The sequence below is a fragment of the Buceros rhinoceros genome, unplaced genomic scaffold, assembly GCF_000710305.1.
Source record: "Buceros rhinoceros silvestris isolate BGI_N320 unplaced genomic scaffold, ASM71030v1 scaffold13587, whole genome shotgun sequence".
Classification (NCBI taxonomy): Eukaryota; Metazoa; Chordata; class Aves; order Bucerotiformes; family Bucerotidae; genus Buceros; species Buceros rhinoceros.
This window is the reverse complement of record NW_010424044.1, coordinates 33,781-55,788: the sequence shown is the minus strand read 5'-3', so window position 1 is coordinate 55,788 and position 22,008 is coordinate 33,781. Positions and strand designations below refer to the sequence as shown.

Here is a 22,008-nt window from a genome sequence, read left to right as displayed (position 1 = left end):
CTGATATAAAAAAAAAAGCAGCCATTGTGGATTAAAGTATATCTTTTAATAACAAAATGTGAGTGTTTTGACTTGCACACTCAGTCATCTAACTGGCATAGTGCTGCCACACCTCGATTTATCCAGTGTTTCTGGGGCTTGTCTGAGGGGAGTTCAATCGAGAGAACATAGTTGGTTGAGTGGCCAGTAGTGGATAAGACACCTCTTCTTGCACTCGTCTTGTACACAGGGCATGAATAGATGTTCAGATGAAGAAATCTGGAACTTTCTCCAGGTTTCAGCCAAATTATGGGCAAAGAATCATAAAGCATTTTTGGAAGCGATTCTCCAATTACCAAGGATTCTCTATTCCATCGTGCACCTTCCAAAAAAAGGCCTCTCACATAAGCCCCGTCTTCTGGCATTTTCTCCATTGTGTGCTCTTGCTTCATCACCTAGAATGATTAAACCATTGCTTGATTCTATTTTTCTCTGGAGTACATGAAATCCTACAAGTGATAGTCTGAAATTGCTCCTTTAAATAAAATCTCTTCTCATTTGAAAACTCTATCCCTTGCTGCCCCAGAACATGTTTCAAGCTGTTCAAGAAAAACTAAATTCCTCTGCATTTTCTTACCTCAAATTCAAATCCAATATGGTCAATTGGGATGGTGTGTTTTCTGGCATAGTTTTGTAGAACACCAGTCAGAAAAGACTGAGTGAAGAAGAATCCTGAAAGCCAAAAGACTGTCGGTGGTCCACGGACGATCCAGTCCTGAACATGGAGAGAGGAAAAAAATGTAAGAAAAAATACTTTTGTGGGTTCATGGTACTAATTCACCAGAAAAGGGATGTCTTTTCAGATACATTCAAGAAGCACAATGAGATCTAAACTTTGATGGGACCCTCTGGATACTACCATTAGTTTTATAGTTTTCAGAGACAACGAATCACAGAAGCCAGTTACTTATGATGACAACAAAAGTAACCACGCATTCTGAAACAGCCAGAACTCAGCGCTACTGAGAAAGAAATTTCAGAAAGTAGCATAAGCCTGTTTTGGTAAGTCTAGATACTAGGCAGCAAAATAAAATACAATTTAATCTGGACACTTTCATCAATATATACCCTCTTTTACAGTCTTGTAAACACCAATTCCCTAGCATGAAAGGCCAGGTTGGACGGGGCTTTGAACAACCTGGTCTAGGGGAAGGTGTCCCTCCCCATGGCAGAGGGGTTGGACTAGATGAACTTTAAGGTCCTTTCCAACCCAAACTATTTTATGATTCTAGGGAAAAAAGGCCAAATTTTCCTACACAGTGTCTTCACTGATCACTCTGAGGGCACTCATTACAGCCACACATCAGATCCTAGTAGAGGAAATCATTCCAGTACAAGGATGCCAGACAAGGAGACCTTGAGCCAGTATCTTTGTTGGGTATCACAAAGGCAGTAGAAAAAGCAAAGCAAGGGCAGGATGTCCCCACACTACTCTAAGCCACCTGCAGTCAAAAGAAGCCAATATGGTACTTTGATCCAGCAAACAGGAAACTCTGCTGCTTATACGGGGAGCTTTCTCCTCCCCGACTTGTATGGGGTTCCACTACATCTCAGTACCTCCGCTATTTAAAGTACATCTGAAATTTTAAGTAATTTAGAGAGAGTGCTAAGAACATAAGGGAAATAATGGCAGGGTGAGTAAAGAATAAAATAGGTTATTCAAAAAGTGTGTGGAAGTGGTGTCACTTTTTATGAAACTTGAAAGAGATTTACAGTCACATATATAAAATTTAATAGTGGCTGTTATGAGCTGTTTCTAAAGTATTTTCACACCTGGGGCAGCGTTCTTTGAGCAGGGAAGTCATTAAGACATCCATGCAAAGTAAAATGCATCTTCTAGAAGTAGTAAAAAGGAAACTACCAAATGCAGCACGGGATTAGCACCAAAGGATTATACTCCTCTCACCCTGCAGAGTAATTGCCCAGCTTATTCGAGGGCTGTTAACGCAGTGTATATTTGCTCATGGGTATGCGCAGCTAGTTCAGATTCTGGAGCTATAAGGATACTCCTGAGCGAGGACAGTGCTGATACACGTTTTACCCCTTCAGCTTTCAACTACCCAGTCATTAGACCTGTCAGGCTCAGTTTAGCTTACCTGGAAGAAGGCCAAACGACAGAGGAGATCGGACACATAACTTCCCAGTGGCTTCAGTGATGGATAGGATTTGGCAGCCCACATTGATGGTACTTTTCCCAATAGCATGCTGTTGAAAACATCTTCAAGTTCAGATGACATCAACACTTGGCCTTTAATGGCTTTGCCTAAATTAATGAGGCTGCTCCGAACAACTTCAGTAAGCCTTCAGATAAAACAAATAAATTGTCGTCTCATCATTTACTTCTTACCATCTGGCTAAAGACCTCTGACTCCAGCTTGAATAAAGGGCCGATCAAAGCTGGAAGATGTCCTGTCAGAAATTCCTTTCCTCACCTGAAGTTAGCAAAACTCTTACTTAACTTCGGAGAAGCAAACAAAGAAAAAACACGCATAGAGAAACAAGAGTGAACATTCCCAGTCCAAAGAAGGGAAATCAAGTGACAAAGCTTTAAAGATTGTAACACTAATTAAGATAGTGTGCTGTGAACGTTGGGGCCTGGGTATGACTTTAAAAGAATAAAGTAGGCTGCACTACCACAACACAACAAACTCAAGTCTGATTTAAGCTCGTACTCCAAGAATACAGGTACTCTATTCAGGTAGTCAGCTGCAGCTTTCAAGTCTTTTTAAAAGGTTCATGCAACGCAGGATCTATCATGTTAAGAACAATTTATTGCAAAAGATTTATAAAACTGTTGAAGGCCTGTGAATGGCTGGCACTGATGAACACAAGCACATTTCGGTATTAATAATGGTACACAAAACACTGAACCTTACCTGTTAAATCGAATTAGTTCCTGCCTGAGAACTGTATTCATGGACTCTTCATAAAGCACCGGATATACCTTCATAACCTCTTCAACATCAAAGCCGCTTGGTAATTTGGATAGGATGTCCCACGCCAACTCTTCAACAGTTTCCTGAAATCACAAGTTTGCAGTGAATGAGGAATTTTTTTTCACCTATTTTTATTCAACAAATTCCACAAAACACTATAGATTTTGTACTTCTGTATAACTACATAGATATTTTAGTCCATTTTCCTGAAGAAATAACGCTTACACGCTCTATTTGTGCATCTCTCTGTCCATCTCTGCATGTGCCTGCTTGCTCCTTTTTCCTTCTCAATAATTTTAAATTCGTTAGTAATATTGGGTTAATTTGTAAAATGTTTTTAGGCAGCTTCTAAGGGAACAGGCAGCAGTGCAGGCAAGCATAATCCTACTGCTGCCACAGTGAAGGAAAGGACAAGGCATGCAGCATGGGGAAAATGATGGGAGGACCGTATGAATAGCCCAGCCACGAGAGAAGCTTTACTTACAGCGTATTAGACATCAGAGAACATGATCACTAGACAACCCTGCAGGAAATGAAGGTTCATCGATTACACTTTTCTAGAATCCACTTGTGTAAAAAATATAGGATGTCAAATCTGAGGAGTCCGTCGCCATCTCAAAGGGGCATGGACTTGGCCTGAGTAACCTGAGCTGCCAGGAGAGGATGAAGGGACGGAATTCCAGCCACCTTCACAACCACATCCCTTGGAGGGGTAGAGGACAGTGAGGTCCGTGTCCGTTCTGCCAAACTGCCCCCTTTCTTTGTGCCACAAAAACTACAGACACAGTTACATGTTTGGGAATGCAGAAATTGAAGCAGCCAAGAGGAAGAAAAAAACCTGTATCTCAAAAATTTGAGTCAATCTTTCAAGCATTCAAGGAGTAATAACAGACTGGAAGTGCTCTTGTAGCACAGGCCTCAGGGAAGACTATCGCTTCTAACGAGCTTCTATTGCTTGCCTGATGGCTGAATGACTTCACAGAATTTCCTGGCACCCTGGAGTCTGTCCCCTGGTGAGAAGGGCAGGGATGTGCATACAGCCACTGCTGGATGAAGTAAGGCCAGTGCATGGACTGCCATCATTGAAGTTTGTAGAACACTTTAAAATTGCCTAAAGATGGTTGTGATTTGAGGTGCTTTACCAACTGTGATTGTTAACTGTGCCCTAACGACAATTCATGACTGAAGTGAAGCACTTCACTGTTATTTTAAAACATGAAATGAGAAAGATACAGTCTTATTCAAGCTGCACATTCTACTCAACCAGGTGGGGTTGTGCAGTATTAACCTGTTTGAATTCAAAGTCATTAGGGTATCTTCCATCACTAATGTTTTTCTATGCCAAATCCGCTGCTTCTCTACAGGGACATTCACACCTACTCCCAATGCCACAGCCGCGTGATAAAGAGTGTTGGATTACTCTGAGACCTAGAGCATGACAGGAAAGGGCACCTTTCCAGAGTGCAGGTTGACCTTTCTTCCCCAGTTACCTGAGGGGACTTGCCACCTCCCCCTGCTTCTCTAGGCAAAGTCAGGAGCACTCCATGGAAAAGCTGGTTAGTCTCCTGGTTATCCTTGGTGATGTCCGCATTTTCATGAAGTCCAAATACTTCAGGGTGTGTTGTGATTGGTAAACTTCGTATATATTCAATGTAAGACTGCAAAATAAACATTTAGATACCAGAAATCGTGCAACGCTATACTCATAAATGATCATTAAACCCAACTTGGACAGAACCTTCCCATTTACAATCAAACACATTAGTTCCCTGTTAAACATATCCAGGGATTGAGACAAATATAAAGTTTTGAATGATGCAAAGACTCACTGAAGATTAGTTCTTACCAGCCTCATGTAAGCAGCAAGAGAAAGAGATGTACATTGGAAATACACAAGGAGTGCTGGTAGGAGTTACAGTGGAGGGTATGATGCTGTGTGGGTCACCACTACCACTGCAGGCTACACGGAGAGGTAGTTGAGCACATTCATTATCTCTATGCAGTTGTTAGAAGAGGAAGAGGGGATGAAAATTGAGTATATAGCTGCCATTCTACCTCCTCGTCCTGATCACTACTTTCAAGATAAAAGTGGTTGCAAGAGGGTGCAGAAGTATCCTGTAAATTCGTGAAGGCTGACTCCTATTTGCTTTCTAGAACTGTAATGGAAACCTGCACAGGGGTGACTCTTTACATCAACAAACGCCAGACTACTGGATGATCACTACATCTCCACCGGGCTGTGTTAGGTATTGAGTACCAGATTCATATTTCATACATGAGATACACTCTGGCACGGCTTTGTGATCGTAGGGGTTGTATTTTGTTTGTTGTATTCAGCATATCAAAGTACAGTGTAGATAAGGTTTTTCCCAATAATTCAGAGAAAATTTCTCACCTCATATGGACCATGTGGTGGTACGTAGTAGTCACTTCCAGCTGCAAGCATATACTTGTCCTGCTCTATATCCTTGTTATAGACTATGGAAAGAAGGGACAGGAGAAGACGCCTGTCTTTATCATCTGTTACTCTACCTCCATAGTTACATTCCCCTGGGAAAGGACAAAAAAAAAAAAAAAATCAGGATGAAAAATGGAAAGTCAATGAATAAATAATAACTGTTTTGCAATAATGTAGAGCTCCAGTAAACTGGAGTTCTGAAGCTACAGATCTTCAAAATTTTTAGGTTCCATTCTTTAATTGATTCAATGGAAATTAGGCACTTTTAACACTTTTGGAACTATAGGCCAAATTTGTGTGTCCTGATGATGAAAGGTTTAAGGAACTTTAATGAGTTGGTCTGAAAAACTGCTATTCATGCCACAATAAAAAATGTCATGTTTTAAATGACAACTCTTTTCCTTGAAATTCTCATAAAAGTTTATAGAACTGTCAAACTCTGAACAGTGCTATATAGCTGATACTTGTCTTGTTCCTTTCATGCAATTTAACCTCATTGTGTACATGTACAGTAGAAAAAAAGGGATCACAAATATGCAACACCCCTGTGCAGAAGGGGTTGGACAGATTTCAGTAACGGGCAAACAATGAGGGGAGGTTTATGCTGATAGAAAGTACAGAAAGCAGCTAAAAGCTCACAGTTATTACTTTAATCCTGACTCCCCGAATTCTTTTTCATAAAGTTAATCATAATATTAGCAAAAATCCGGAATGATCTTTATAAGCTTGACAAAGAAGGTGCCAAGAAGCAGCTATCTTTCTGGAGAAAGAGAACTGAATAGCCACAGCAACCAAGTTATTTACACAGGTCAACACCTCCTGCTTTAAACTGGTAAGTATTGTCACATCCAGTACCCAGTGCATACTGTCTCAGGATCCTGTGATCAGCTACCGTGAAACAGAGGCCATTGACATTCTTATTCGGCCTCCATGAGACAAAGACCAGGAGGTTTGCTGGACCATTAGTAATTCTTTTAGCTGTGTATGAGCCAAGACAGCAATGACATCTGAGGGTTTGGGATCCAACTTGTCTCCATGTGGAAGGCCAAGAACGTAAACCTGAACGGAATCCACTCAGTTTGTCAAGAACTCTCCAGTTTATCATTGTACCAGCTGAAAGTGCCTGGCAAAGTCAGCACACGTTAGAGGTTGTAATGCCTGTACCTGTCAGATAGGTCAGCGCTTCAAATGGGGTTTCTTCATATTCATTCAGAAACATCTGGATCTGTTGCATACTGATTCGGAGGTCAGACTCATTGAACTCATATGGAATATTCCAACCTGTTCAATTCAGAATAAATATATAAGGCAATGGTGCACTGTACGGATAACCATGCTCAGGAAATTATGGTATTGGCACTATATGCTACTACAGAGCCAAAGAGAACAGTTGCCAGACAGTACCTAGAAGCAGCCCTGGTGTTTACCAGCCTGTTGTTTATTGCACAAGGGACGATACAACTCCACAACAATATCGTATCCTTAGGCACTACTACCACCACTCTGTATAATTAAAACATCAGCACAAGCATTTTCCATCACATGGTCCTGAAAAATTATATTTTACCTTAAATGCAACATAGACCTGCTCAGTAACGTAATTACTGGATAGTATATTTACTTGGAAAACTGGTACTTTCTAGTCCTCCCTCAGAGTAATACCTCCAGTAGCTTCAAGAGTAGCTTTGCCTGAGTAAGAATCCCTGCAAGTAACAGCTTTTAAACCGTAGAATGTTCCGTGCAGTACAGATTGCACTCTCGTAATGCTGCTAACAACAATTCTGCCTTTCACAGAGAAGCTCCAATAACGCATTTCAAAACCACTGATCTTTTTGAAACAACCTGTAAAATAATCTAAACCTTACCCAGTGGGCCAAAGTTCCTCCTTTCCTGCACAATAGCATGAAAAAAGCAAAGGCCAAACAGCAGTTTTTGCCACATTTCTGGCTTTTGGCAACCGCTGAAGAACACAGGGTCGGAGATAGGGTCATTAAGGTATGATCGAAGAAGGTTCACTCTAACTCCCTTTGGAGGCTCATTTGTCATTTTGACGCCGTTCTGGAGGATACTGACAGGAAACTTTTCTGATGGATAACTAGTTAACCACAACCTGAAAAGAATTTTTAAAAGCACAGTATCAAAAAAACATCAATACTGACAAATCCTTAACACTGATCCGCAGAAGAATTAAGTTTTATTATTTACTTAACTGTAATGATAACGTCTAAATTCGTTCTAAAATACAGGCATAAAGTAGATTATATTGGACAGGTTCTTTATTAGGTATCTTTATTTTATCGCTGCACATAAATGACACAAACACTGTTCACACAAAGAACTATCGTTTCTTTTTACTAGTGTCCAGCCAACAAGAAAAACTCCCATTAGAAAGAGCAAAATATTAAAACTCTTACCTGAATTTATCATTGGTGTTCTCAGGCACTATAACCTCCTCACAGATTTTTTCCAGAGCAGGCATCCAGCTAGTTGCAAGATGGCAGTTTTGTAACACTACCCAGGTTCCATCAGTAATAGCCTGATAAATCATTTTTGCTGCTATTGGGCCCTGGCCCTGCCCAAGTGAAATAGTTCGAATGCTTGTGCCTCCCATGCCAACATCCTCAGCAAATTTTAGCAAACCTATGAGGGCAAGTTTCACACATGCAAACAAAGCCTATTAGAAAGTAGATCTAAGTTATATTCATCATTTTTATAATGTAAAAAGTAATCAAATGGGCAGGTCAACAGATACTTAATGCAACTGAAAACAAAAAACTTCCTCAACAACCCAGAAGTAGTATCGCGTGCTGTATCAGTCACTGTATTTCTGTGGCATATGCTAAAATTTAGGTGTATAAAGTGACACTAAAAAAACCACACCGAAACTAGCCCAGTGAAATGCCTGTCCTTCAGCCCGGCGTGCTCAGTTCTGGCCCGCGCCATAGCTCTCTGCTCTCTCTGCTGCATGGGTACAGTTGTTTATGGGGGCTGAGCTGTAAATTGGATCTTTAGATCGGGTTAAAAATAACCCTCCAGCGTTGCCATCAAAACCAGGACCTCCTGGAAATACATCCTTATGGTATGGCTCCATATTACAATTCTTTTGGCAGAAAACCAGGTTTAAAAATAGTCTGGGTGGTTATTTTTTAAAGGCCATTTAACAGATGTGGTTTAAGTGTGGTCATAGACACCATTTAATTAGTAACAGAGGGAGGAAACTTTCTGGAGGAGAGGTTGCAACAAAGACTGGGGCAAGTCCCAAACACCCACTGAAAGAATTTTAACACAAGCTTAAATTATAAACTGGTCTGGATGTTACAAGCTGTCAGATCCCTAAATTGCTGATCAGAGACCCAGACATTTCATCACCACTACATTCATTCCACCCTCCAGCAATTTTTACTGTTGTTGTTTATATATGGACAGATGTAAATGTTTGATAGTCCATCATTGCTGTATTGTACTTTAAAGACACTTCAAAGATCAAATGAGGGGGCCTACAGCATTACCAGTTTAGTCACACTCAGTGACATTTAACAAGATAAACAAGACAATTAATACCAATCTCACCTGCCATAGGATCAGCACCTGGTGATAATACAAAAATCAAAGGGGCACAACAATTTGAATCACTGTAACTTCTTCCAAGATCAAAAGTAGGAGGTTCAGTAAATGTTCTTCCCATATTTTCTACAATGAACTGCTGCACTGCTGGAATAATTTTATCAGGTCTCAAACATCTGAGAATAACCATGCGATCTAACCCCATCAGTGTGCTCCATGCATCAGGGAAGGCTTCTTCATGGGGTCTTACAGAGTCATATATTAGTTTCCACTTTGAAGAACTCTCTCGTACGTGTTCCATTAGCCCCTGGAGGTTTGTCAGACTAGATGCACGTACGAGCTCAGCCCACGACTTGTCAGATAGCCATTCTGGAGCTGGATTGGGGTGAGGATTATCAAGAGCAACACCTCCTGTCAGTAGGAAACGCCAAACCTCATCGTCTATCTGGTCTTTTCCCTTCAAAATGCCTACTGTCAGAAGGAAGGAGAATAACACCTTATCCTTTTCAAACAGTGAACGACAGACATTATTATAGATGCTTATTGTGAAATGCTCAGTTATATTCCTAATTCTCTCTTCTAGATCTTCACTCCTTTCGCTTTTAGCAATAGATTGAACGTACAAGTTAATGAACCAAATCAATGAATACTGGTACATAGGTTCAATGTTTGCAAGATCAGAGATGCAAAAGAAGACAACAGCTGAATGAACAGCCACTGGCTTATACCCCATTCGAGTAGAATCTATTTGCATCTCAGTTATAGAGGAAATTTTTTGCTTTTCAGAGATTTCTTCAGATAACTCTTTGGATGAAGACAAAATATTAACTGCTGTTTCATCTTCTAAGATGTTTCCTTCTGAACTGGAAAGGACCTCCAGGATTTTATCTTCTATTTCCTTTAGTTGTTTCTTGTTGGCTGCACTTTCTATAATCAGTTTATTTTTCTTTTCTTCTAGCTCAGGCTTTTCCTCTGCAGCTACAATTCCGAGAAGCTGGTCCTGAAGACCCAAAGGTGTAATCATGAAGTTGAGTAGACAAACTTTCACAGCCACTTCAGGAAGGTAATGAGGATTTCTTAAGCAGGTTGTTATGTAAAACCTGAAATCTCTTGAATATTCAATTATATTTTCCCCTAATTTCATGTATTCTACTCCTTGTTGTTTGAATGTTAGCTTTAATAAAATGGGTTCTATGAAAGCATCTAGTTCTTCACCAATATTTTCTAGCAAGACTGGTGTTCCAAGCTGAATAGCATTTTCTAATGTCCTCACATAATGTGTGTCAGATAATTTGATAACTGACAGCTTGTTGGCTTTCTCCATATTTTTAACCCACTTGTTAGCTTGCCTTTGAGGATCTATCATTAAAGCCCATCTTCTTGAGTTAGAAACAATTATGCCATTGTCCACGGAAAAAGAATCAACTGGCAATCCAGCAATGTGCCATGCACGGATTTTGACTGGGTCCCCTAAGGTACTACTTAAGCTAAAATCGCTGGAGCATGGTATGTTCTTTTCATTGCACAGGACCTGCCATTGCTTTTGACACTGTAGGCGGTAATCGACAGTAAAGGCTCCCAAATAAGCCACAGTTCCTGATGACAACAACACATCTCCTATAAGGTCTATGTACCGAATTCCTAATAATCGTGCAGCCTCTGTCCACCTTTCTTTCTCTCCACCAAGACCACTAATCAGCTGTTCAGCTCTCACAAGTTTTTGTGAACAGAGTTCAATATTATTTTCCAATTCTCTCTTCCGGTCATTCATGTTTTGAAACTCATCATTCAAAGCTTGGAGGTGATCAACTACCTCCTTCAGTTCTGCTTGTTTTGTTTTCAGCTTCTGCATTTGAACCTCCAGTAATCCTTCTGCAGTTCTCAAACGTTCACGCTTTGGGGCAACCACTTTTGCAACACGGTCATACACCTCCATGGCTCGCACCCACTTGCATAGTCCTTCACAGGCAGATGAGACATTTTTTATGACAGCTGGCTGAAAATCTGGATGATCAATAAACCTCTCTCTAATTCTCTTCATTATAGCAGGAGGAATATTGTCCTTGTCATACATCTTTAAGCTCTCAAGGAATTTTAGATCTCCAAGAATTTTTTTAGATGGCCCCCAGTAGTCTTCTAGCATTTTACCTGTATTGCAAATAACAGTAAAATCAGGCTTAAAACATGCATGATCACACAGAAAAAAATACTTGAAGCATAATATCCAGAATTAACATCGATTTTGCAACGGAATTTTAGTATCCAACCACTGTTAACTAGTTTCGGAAAAACATTACCTAAAGAAATTCAGACAGGAACTTCGCATCACTAGCTGATGTCCTATTTATTAATTACATATTCATTCTAAATTAAGCAAGCAAAATAAGGGAAACAAATTACTATACAGTCTTTCTTAGCCTAGTTTATTAGAAAAATCAGTACCTATGCAGAAGCATTTCTTCCTAATCTCGATAAGACAGTTTTGGACAAAAGCCATTTATAGAATTCTTATTTTCAGTTTTGGAGGATTGAACTGTGGGGGCATAAGGTAGAAGGAACGTGAAAGAAAAAGGTCTCTTTCCCCTGCAACCTCGCAAGTCCTGTGCAATCCCACAATAACAACATAACCCACATAGGAAGAGCTTGTTAGAGTAATTACCTGTGGCAGGGGTATAGCTAGAATTTTGTCTCCCAGCATAACTGATAAAGTTTAGTAGCAGGAACTAGAGGGGAAAATATAGGTGAATGGTGCACAGTACACCTCCAGCTCCCAGAGTTACTCAAGGCAATGTGAATCAAGATTGGGGCGAAGCAAGCTGAAGAGATGACTTTGTGCCGGTGGCTGGGATGACATTTGCAGAGGTTGTATGACAGCATCAAGCAAAACCAGTATGTGTTACAACAGCAAAAGCAGCTCTTAGCTATTCAGTGTAGTTTAAAGACACTTTGAGTGGACGTGGGTGCGTTCACACCAGAAGCACATCACCAGCACAGCACAGCAGTACCCCAAGAATTCCTAGGGCAGAGATAACAAATATCACATCATTACCACTGCCACTTGGATCTGGCTTTCTCTCCGGTTTAGTTCCCTTCATGACACAGATACTCTCCATGATAAGCTTAACAGGACCAGGTGGATTCTGCATGGATTTCACAAGAGAGATGTCTGAAGGTTTCAAGGTATCAAGAGCTGCAAGTGCTGCCTCCAAAGCTGGCATGGCCTCAGCAAGGTCTCCTTCACATTCGTCCTGTTAAGACATTGGGCAGAAGCCTGTAAACCTTCATACAATACCAGGTCTGCAACCTGATTACTCCTCTACAGCACAGCCTCGGAGAACCTTCTCTGTTTCTAAGTACTTAAATAAAGAGACTCCTCACAACATTGTGCTTCTTGGAGAGAAAACTACTTTCACAATTTGTCTGCACCATTTAAAGACGAAAGGTTTGTAGAGAAATTAGTAACTTCCATAAGCTGAATTGACAGCTGAAAAAGCCAAACAAGCTTTCAAGATCAAAGCCTCTCTGGTCTGACAAGGCGAATTAAAATACAAGTTAGATAAAGTTTTTCTTAGTTAAATCTTGCAGTGCTGATCAAGTAAGAAATATATACTGTGCAGCTTAAAATCTTTATCATGTCCTCAGATCCCAGTAATTATCTATTTTATCTATCACTGACATTTCCAGCTAGTTACAAAATAAATATTGAGGGATCCTGCAGCTTCCCACGGGAAATTCTGTGCTACAGATGTCTGGATATGGCAATATCTCTTAGGTTATGTCTAATAGGGCTCCGTGCAGCACTGTGCCAAATTACCTCAGCTAACTGTAAATGAACTGTCTTTGGGCCTGAAAACAGTATAACCTCATTACTGAATCTCTTGAGAAGAAGAATGTATTACTACAGAAATAAGAGCTATACAGCTTTGGGGATGCGAGCTAGAAAGGGAAGCTGTGCAGTACTGCCAGGTACAGTCATACTCCAAACAGCCAAACTTTACCTTGTTTGTTTTAGGAACTTGTCATTCATCACCCCTTGCACCTTTGTTACTTAGGAGCGTGGATCATCCCATGAACTCATCAGCACTACTCCCATTTACCTGGCAAGACTCGGAGCCCATCAGCTGCAGGCTCCAGCCCTTGTACGCTACCTTAATAGCCTTAGCCACAGCTGCTGCTTCATTAGCCTCCTTTTCATCTGCTGACACCAGTTCCTTCTTGGCGTCTACTTCACTTGTTTCCTTTTCAATCTGGATCATCATTTTGTCTGTTTCTGCAGAAGTTCGAATCAGTTCGGGCTGAAGGGCAGTTAGTTCTTTCTGCATCTCTGCAACCTGATAAACATAGCAGAAAACTATGAAAATACTTGTGTAAACATTGCATGCATTTCACTTCTTGATGTCTTGGGGAGAAAGATCAGAAAACACTGTATTAGTACAATCTAAAAAGGGACATTTGATCTAAATAATTATTAAAATAGTTCTCTAGTTTATTTTCCTGAGATGTTTAATTTATCTGAAAAGAATTTTTAAAAGGATAATTTTTTGTCACCAATGCAATACCCTTGCTTTTTTATGATCCACTTTATTTTGATAATGATAAATAAATTGACTAATTGTATTTGTTTCCTCACAGTTGGTTTCAGTTTATGGAACCCCAAATAATCCTTAATTGCACAGGTGGAAAAAAAAATCCAAAGAAACTTGGGAGGAAACCTGATCCATTTCCTACTGGAAAAATCTTTCAGGAAAATGAATTCTTTCAGGAATTAATGTTTATTATTGTTTTACAACATTCTTCAATTTCTCCCCTTTGAAAGGGGTAATGGGTACTAGGGACACTGAGGCATGAATTCTCCATATAAGATTTTGAGAAAATAATGGCATTTGTCAGGATTATTTCTTCAACATTTAATGAGTAACATAAATTTAATTTAGCTTTCTACTAAGTACTATAATCTGAACTTACATACCACAATTTCTTCAAATGACTAAGCAGTTATCTAACTTTTCCTGCTGGCTTTCTATAGAAAATTATCAGTATGAATTTAATAAGGTGTGGGGGGGGGTATTATTATTTAATCAGCTTATATAGACCCCATACTAAAGTATGCATATGGAATATATTCAGTGTTGTCATCTGAAACTTACTTGTGAAGATGCAAAGTCAAGTTTTTGAAGTCCCATGAGATACCGAGTTCTCATCATCTCAACTTCTTGCCTTTTGCTACTCAGCAGAGTCTTAAAGGTAAGAACCAATTCTAGGTATGAAGTTGGTGTCACATAGTTGTGTCTTCGCAGTGTCGTGTAATAGCTGATGGACAGCTCTCTCACACTTTCTTGGAAATATTTGCACATTGACACAACCCTAGAGAAAATTATTCCACATCATTATGAAAATACAATCTGTCTTTATGTTAATTATGAGGAAACTACTTTAAGCTTATAAAATTATATTAGTGTTAGCTAATGTTTTTTCTCCATTCGAAGAAATACTTCAGACTCCTTTTGAAGAGTGGCCTGATTTTCAGAAACATCAGATACATATATCTGGCTAACTTTGACTTGCACTGAAATGCCAGAGTTGGCTTAGCTTTGTCCATTTATAAGGACAGTTCTCTGATCAAGTGTGCTGGGAGTGCAAGGGAGAGGGGAACAAGCTTTGCTTCATATATTTCATGATAGATAAACTCATACTCTTTTCTAATGTCGTCTTCAAGTTCAACATCCTCTAAAAACTTGGTAGCGACCATTTCCAAAGCATCTGTAGGCCAGGTTTGGAACCAATCAATAGTGCAGCAGTTTATCAGTGAAGGGAACATCCGTAATCGATTCCGAAATGCATCTCCAATAGGACTCATGGCTAGAAGAAAAAAATCATGACTGTTACCTATGTTTGTTTGCAGTTAGGAAGCAGAAAAAACTAAGCCTAAGAAAAAACATTCTAAGAAATAACACATCGTATACAGACCTAAGACAATGTGCAAATTTTTCTTCACCCTTTCAGTAAAGAAATTGTACATAGCAAGGGGAGTGGCTTCAATTTTCTCGTTCTCCATCCTTGCTGCACCTTGCATTTTCTCAACAATTTCAGCTTTCTCATCTGTTGCAAAGATATTAGGCACATCGCCGGTATTTAAAAGCATGTTGATATCTTCTACAAATGCTTCGTCCTTTATTTGATTATCACAGAACAAAAAGGACACATTCTTGTTACCAACACCTGCTGTCAGCATGACTCGTTTAACATCTTCTTTCCACTCACTGATTCCATAGGACTTTGTAATTTCAATTTGAAAGAGTTCAAAGGTATTCATGTAGGTGGCCAGCTTGGTAGCACTTTGTCGACCACTCCCGCCAATCCCCACCAACAACAGATGTCCATTGTCCTGTTTCAATACCCTGCATATCCTTGAGATATGCTCAATAGCAAACTTGAACATGACTAAGGACATTGGTGCTTTGCTGATATTGTTGTATTCCTTAAGGTAGTGTTCCATCACAGCTGTCAGTTGCTTTAAGTCTGTGATTTCATCATACACTTTTACAATAGTGTCTGGCTTCAAATAGTCTCCAAAGAACAGGCTGCGAATATCATCATCAGAGATTTTTCCAGTAGGTGAGAGATGACTCAGTACCTAGAGAAAAGACAAGAATAAACAGATAATTCAAACTATTAGAGGATTATTTTCCTTAAAGTCATAATCATTCTTATCTACGCAGTGATAATAGTGTGGGAAGCACTGCTTCCCAGCCATTCCAGTTACTACCTTAGTCTGGAAAAAAAAAAAACAGAACACAAAAAAACACCTAAATGGGGAAGATTGTAGATGACATGCAAGTTTCCACATATCCATACTTCTCAGAGAAAATCTGCAGTCAAATATAAGACAAGTTCCCAAAAGGCTTCTCAGGAAAGTACCCACTACTCCCATTGGCTCATCCAAATATTCACTTAAGCAAAAGCCCAGATAAATATTGTGTAACACGCTTATTCCAGATTGTCTCTGTACCAACTCAGAATCCTGTTGAAGTTATGAATCATTCTGATATGAAGTAATTTGTATTAACTTGACTAAGAATATGTGTAATACTCAATACTGAATAGAAGGCCATCCGTACTTTCTAAATGCAGTGATCAAAATAATTCAAAATGTGTCTAATCCTGATGTAATCTCAATGTCTAAGTATTTCTGAAAATGCATCAGTCTCATTCTTGGTTCCATCACATTACCCGAAAATACCTTATTAATGCTCTGCCTGAAGGTATTTGATGTTGTCTCTTCTACCATCTGAAAGAATATCTTCTTGTCCTCCTCATCAATTAAGCGATCACAGAAAACTCGGTAAACCTCATGAATCCAAAGTCTGATCAGTTTATCTTCATTCTGAAAATGTAAATACAAGAAAATAGGCAAATACAGCTCAGGCAGGATTTGTTTAAAAACAAAAGGGTAGGAATGTCCATCTGTACCCTGCTGTACCTTGTACTAAACTCAGTGGGAATCTTTCGATTCCAAGCCATTCAGCACATGGCTCAGCATCTGCTAACTCAACCAGCTCCCTCACCTAGTTACCATCTTGTCCTTCCTGCCAATACAAACTGGGACTCCCTCCTATTGTATCAAATCTCCCCACCTTTCCAACAAAGTAAATAATAAATCTTTCAAGATTACGGCTCATGGGCTCGAGCCCTGCCCAAATAGCTTGTGGCTGTTTTGTTTTGTTTCTGAACCAAAAACATTCCCCCAATAGAAATAAAACTTAACCTGACATTTTCCGAAAATAGATGAAAAAAAGGAGAAGGATGAAAATCATATAGGTCTATCAGTATTCATTTTTAGTTTGTGTCAACAGGCAAACTCAGGGCTAAATTATTCAGTCTTGTTCATTGATGAACCTGCCATTTGTAAAAGAGATGCTGAGACTTTTCCCACATTTGTTTCTTTTGTATATTTAGTTTGCAAGTTCAAGAGAAGGTACTGTCCAACATGATGTAAAGGCTTTAATAGACGGGCCTTGGACCTCTGGGTGCAACTGTAATACAAGTAAAGAATGCTAACAAATGACAGCTGTCTCCTTCGGAGACAAAAAATGTATAGCCAAGTATTCAGAGACAGTCTTGATTTTAGACCTTGTAAATCTATTGAAATGAGAGCTCATGTATTTTGAGATGTTTACTGACTGATACTGATAAATTATAAGAACAATTTACTTTTTCTATTGCTCTTTCTTGCAGCAGTGTAATTAAACCACAACTTACTTGCAAATGAGTGTGTGGACAGAGCAGCACTCCTTTAATAACCCTGGAAAAATCCCGTAGATTAAAGACATAGTGGGATTTTGAAGGAGTTGGGAGAAAATTATCAACTGCCATTTTATAAATCACCATTGTTGCTTGGACCATCATCTTACCCAGCCTTAAGAAGGAAAAGAGATACAATTTTAACTCTGTAGATAAACTACAGGAAAAAAGATGTTACAGGAAATAGATCACATTACCTCAGAAACACAGGCTCGAAGCCTTTGCTGAAATGCCAATCAGCAACTGCAGTAAAAATCTTGGTTAATATGTCATCATCAAAGGAGTGGATAGATAGAATATTCAAGTGCCGTGTGAAGCGTCCTGTAGTATGCACAAAAAGATGCAGAAAGATTTAGGAATATCCAAACATTTTTCCACCTTTCAGCCAGCGAATGCTAGGATTGACTGTCACTCAAACATTTGAATCTGGCTTCAGCTCCATTATTTTTTTTTCTGGCACATTTCTGCCCCAGCAATGATGCAAAAGAAATGTAAACTGGTATATATTTTACATCAGTACTTCACTTAGAATAACTGTTTCTGATATGAAAAACACGAATCTCCCTTACAACAAGGCCACTACTACCCAAATTTCATTTTCCGTTCACATTAGTCCTGTTGATTTTGATTTGACACAGTAAAACTTTACAAAATCAAGTACTTTGTTACCGACTTTCATCAAAAAAATTCAGTCTATACACTAGTAAATTTTACCAATTTAGCTATATCAGAATATTTATTTTAACAAAGCCTCTTCAGAGCACATAAATGTATTAGAGTGTTTATATGAAGCCAAGTAGCATGAAGAGCCTTATAACAGTGTAGCTGTAGCTATACTGGGGCTTTTATGACGTAGTTTTTTCATTAGAAAATACAACCTCCCTTATGAATCATGGACTTGCAGGCAACATGCTTGTAAGTAAATGCAGGCAGCCTATCTTAGCAGTGGGAAATACAATGTCAGAAGAGAACTGCCAAAAAGACTTGGCAAGAAGATGTATTCCCCCCCTTTTCCAAAGAATAGAAAATGGAGAAAGTGTCCAATTGTCTAATTTTAGAATTATTCTCATCATTCATAGTTTAATCAACATTAAAAACATTGTTTCTAATGTTGATTAAACTCTCCCTGGAAAAGGTACAGATTTCATCTTGAGCATACAGACTTCTATTTGGCATGACCTAGCCAGTGAATATACCTGTAGGTTAACAAGGAATAGATAAATGTAGAATTTGTCATCAGCAAAATGGAAGCTGCCTCTTAACTTCAGTCAGTTAACTACTTGCCATAGTAACATATTTCCTACCTGTAATATCATTCCTGCCTCCCCCAGGTGGACTCATAGCTGAAACAAGCAGCACATCTATGATATTAATCTTGGACGTATCTTTCTTGTCGTACCAGTGACCATGATCAATCCATTGTCTGAGAAGCTCAATAGGTGGCTGGGCTCCATACACTTCCTTTGCAGGCATGTTTAGGTCATCTACAGAGAGCACAGAGACTGAATAAAAAAACCGCAGCGTTTACGAACTACGGTTTTCTTTCAAAGCTAAGAAAAAAAAACTGAACTAGAGGTAGAAAGATGCTGTGTCTCGTTATTCATGTTTCCCATTAAACTACCAGAATCAAATGACATTATATATCGCAGCCATACTTCGACGTGGTGGTTTAACTTAGTGTGGTTGGTGATTCGGGTTTATTTTATTTTGTGTCCTTCTGCCACACTACGAACTATTGGGAAGACAACCACCACGTAAACAGTTAGAAGCCTTTCAACAGGGGGCAGTGCTAATCCTTTGGATGCCTGAAAAGATCCAAAGAGCACTGAGGCAATCCAAATTGCTAGTCCCAGCGAATCACTTCCTTTGCCTAAAGCCAGAATTCAAATTTTATAAAAACCCTGTAAAAACTGTCTCACCCACAAATATTATAGCTTTTTTCCCCAAAGGAGGTCCAAATAATCCTTTTCTTCTTCTGTCCAGCTTGGACATAACAATATCCTGGGTTTGGTTAGCAGAGGTTCTTGCAGAGAAGGTAATGAAGCTTGGGATGTATTTTTCTTTTGGAAGTTGTAGTAGAAAATTGTTTGTTATAGCTGATTTTCCAGTGCCAGTGGGACCCACAAAAAGCAAAGGGACATTATGTCCCACATATGTTTTAAGAAAAAACATTTGTCTGGCAGTTTCCATTGTTGGAATGATCAGCTCAGACACCTGTTATACCGGAAAGTAAAAACAGCACGTGAAAATCAAACATCTAATTCGTTAATCAAGATCAGTATTTACAAGCAACTACAGGAAGCCTGTAGCACAAATGCATTTTTTTTAAATGTTTTTCTCTGAAAACTGAGGCTATAACATGGTTCCGGTAGATAGTACGGCTCCACTTCTTGTTCAGTGAACACACAGTAAACAGCACAACTAGTACTATCTGTACTGCGGTTCCTAGACACTCTATAAAGCTCAGAAGAATCGCAGGGTTAGGTATGGCTTAATTCTGCTTGCCTACTGTGCAAAGGGAAAGGAACAGTGCTATGGATATTTTTTTCGTCTTCCTTGTCTTCCACTTATCATTAGCAGCTGTGCACTAGATACCAAAAAAAATTTTAGACAGCAGAATAAAACATAATCTTACATCTCTGATGTACTTAATAGACAAGACAATTGCAACTACAATGGAATGAAAAGCTGGACAAACATCGCTTAAGTTATCTTGAAATTTTATCTGCAGAATAGGTACTTTTTGCAGATCTCTGCTGTGCTACTCTTCCCTGGAGTTCACTGCTGCCATCAAAACATGAGTGACCCTATTTGGAAATAAAGGGGATCCAGGACTTTCCACATCCCAAAGAAGTAGTAAGTCTCTTTGTTTGCTTTCTCTGATTAGCTTACACTATAGTATCATGATATCAACCACAGAAGGAAAAAAAAAAAAAAGGAACAGAAATTCAGGCTTGGTCTTCTTCTTACCAGGATTTCCGCAACATCAAATGCTATTACACAGACAAAAGCACAATAAAAAATTTTAAACATCAGCCAGCCTCAGGGTCCATGTTCACCTGCAGTGCCAAACTTTCAATATTGATGGTACCACAATTAAGACATAAGCATGAAAAGGAGCCTGCAGAGATTAATGGAATGTTACAGAGCAAACATTAAATAGCCTGATGCAGTAGAATCAGAGCTAGCTAAGGCAGTTGATTTATACCTCCAAATCATTTAGTCAAATGATTATTTTCTATAATGAAAGATATCAGTGTGAACCTTAGCCCCTGGAGGGATAACTTGCTCTTCCTTTGTGATATACTCTGTCCACATCTTCCACTGTCCACTGCCATGCTTGTAAAAATAGAAGTCATAAACACTTCCTGTTAATTGAAAAACACAACATAGGAAAGCCCACTCATTAAAGAATAAAAACAAACTGCAATCATTTTGGCGCGAGACATCCAACACTGTGAGTACACAAGATACACACACGTATGCACGCACACACCCCGCCGTTACCGTCAGCAAAATGGTTTAGGTTGGATTCAGCCACATTGTCAGAATACAACATGAGTCATGCTACTCCTGGTTAAAAGAGCGGGGAAAGAGCACCCAACTGTGCAGCCCAAGGCTTGGCAGATTGTGGCTCTGCTGCGGACTTAACATCTGCCAGGCACTCTATTCTCCCCTCAGTGCTGAGTTTTCTAACTGCTATATAAAAGGCCAGGCAAGCACAGTTATGAAGAAGCACCGTTTTCTGGGAAGATACTGTTTCTGGTAAGCTTCACACTTTCAGGGCGTGGGTTTTCATCATTCCTTCCCATTAGCAAGTTGCGGTAAAACAAATCAAATTTCTTTCTGCTGTCTGCATCGATGATCCCACCAACTGTCCAAACCAAAGCAAAAAGGAAAAGCCCTTGCAGCTTCAAGATGGTATGCTGGCTAGACACGCTTTCCTTCTCCTCTTCCTCAGACTGCTTTATTTCATCTGAAACACATATTTTGAATATTTGTTAAATGTCATTAATAACCATAAATCCCAATTCGAAATGCATTTTTGCAAAAGTATTCTGAGACAAACTTAGAGCATTGTCTTCAGTGGAACAAAGCCAACCTACAGAGTGAGGGTCTTGTCTGTGTAAAATACTATTTACAAATAAAAACAAATGAGAAGAAAAAATATTTACAAAGGGTCCTAATTATTTTCTTTGGATGCTAGCAAACAGCAAGCAAAAATATAGAATACACTCACAAGGTCACATTCAGTTTCGTAATGACATCAGCGTCCAAATGTGAAAGCTCTGTATGCTAGGGAAAGCATTATTAATACTAGTTAGTGAGAAAGCACTTGTGTTGTATGATCTCAACAGTAAAGGAATTCCTTTGGTATTTCCTTGCATCTGGTAACATCTGTCTTGTTATGGGACACGGCAGGGGAAAAAAAGATAAATTTAAATAAAAAGAATAAAGCTTAGAGTACTTACCAAGCAGACAGGCAAAGAGTTTCATCAAGCTGTAACTTAGATGAGTAGGGGATGTTTGTACAATAGCTTTGCAATTAAGGTGAATAAAGTCTAAACAGGGCTGGACCAGCCACATAAACATGTCACTGACCTGCCACGAGAAAAGGAAATGCTGTAAAACGATATAAGAGTTGCCACATTTCCCACTGTCCGTCAATTCTCTCTCAATAAAACATAAGACATCAGAAATTCCCTTAAG

General features: G+C 39.3%; 1 protein-coding gene across 1 annotated transcript in view; it reads right to left on the bottom strand.

Moving 5' to 3' along the window:
• Positions 1-28: 28 nt before the first annotated feature.
• Positions 29-22,008, bottom strand: part of DNAH3 (dynein, axonemal, heavy chain 3) — a 49,779-nt gene continuing 27,799 nt past the window's right edge. The window contains exons 35-57 of the mRNA XM_010140644.1: positions 21,771-21,900; positions 21,038-21,274; positions 20,563-20,666; positions 19,218-19,512; positions 18,603-18,782; positions 17,496-17,619; positions 17,257-17,413; positions 16,238-16,381; positions 14,965-15,631; positions 14,691-14,856; positions 14,145-14,361; positions 13,146-13,328; positions 12,047-12,245; positions 9,004-11,145; positions 7,848-8,073; positions 7,299-7,543; positions 6,598-6,714; positions 5,371-5,525; positions 4,466-4,633; positions 2,916-3,058; positions 2,136-2,340; positions 617-754; positions 29-434 (exon numbers count right to left, since the gene is read on the bottom strand). Of these exons, the coding sequence (XP_010138946.1) occupies positions 81-434; positions 617-754; positions 2,136-2,340; positions 2,916-3,058; positions 4,466-4,633; positions 5,371-5,525; positions 6,598-6,714; positions 7,299-7,543; positions 7,848-8,073; positions 9,004-11,145; positions 12,047-12,245; positions 13,146-13,328; positions 14,145-14,361; positions 14,691-14,856; positions 14,965-15,631; positions 16,238-16,381; positions 17,257-17,413; positions 17,496-17,619; positions 18,603-18,782; positions 19,218-19,512; positions 20,563-20,666; positions 21,038-21,274; positions 21,771-21,900 (6,696 nt within the window). The 3' untranslated portion in view covers positions 29-80. The remainder of the gene's footprint in view (positions 435-616; positions 755-2,135; positions 2,341-2,915; positions 3,059-4,465; positions 4,634-5,370; positions 5,526-6,597; positions 6,715-7,298; positions 7,544-7,847; positions 8,074-9,003; positions 11,146-12,046; positions 12,246-13,145; positions 13,329-14,144; positions 14,362-14,690; positions 14,857-14,964; positions 15,632-16,237; positions 16,382-17,256; positions 17,414-17,495; positions 17,620-18,602; positions 18,783-19,217; positions 19,513-20,562; positions 20,667-21,037; positions 21,275-21,770; positions 21,901-22,008) is intronic.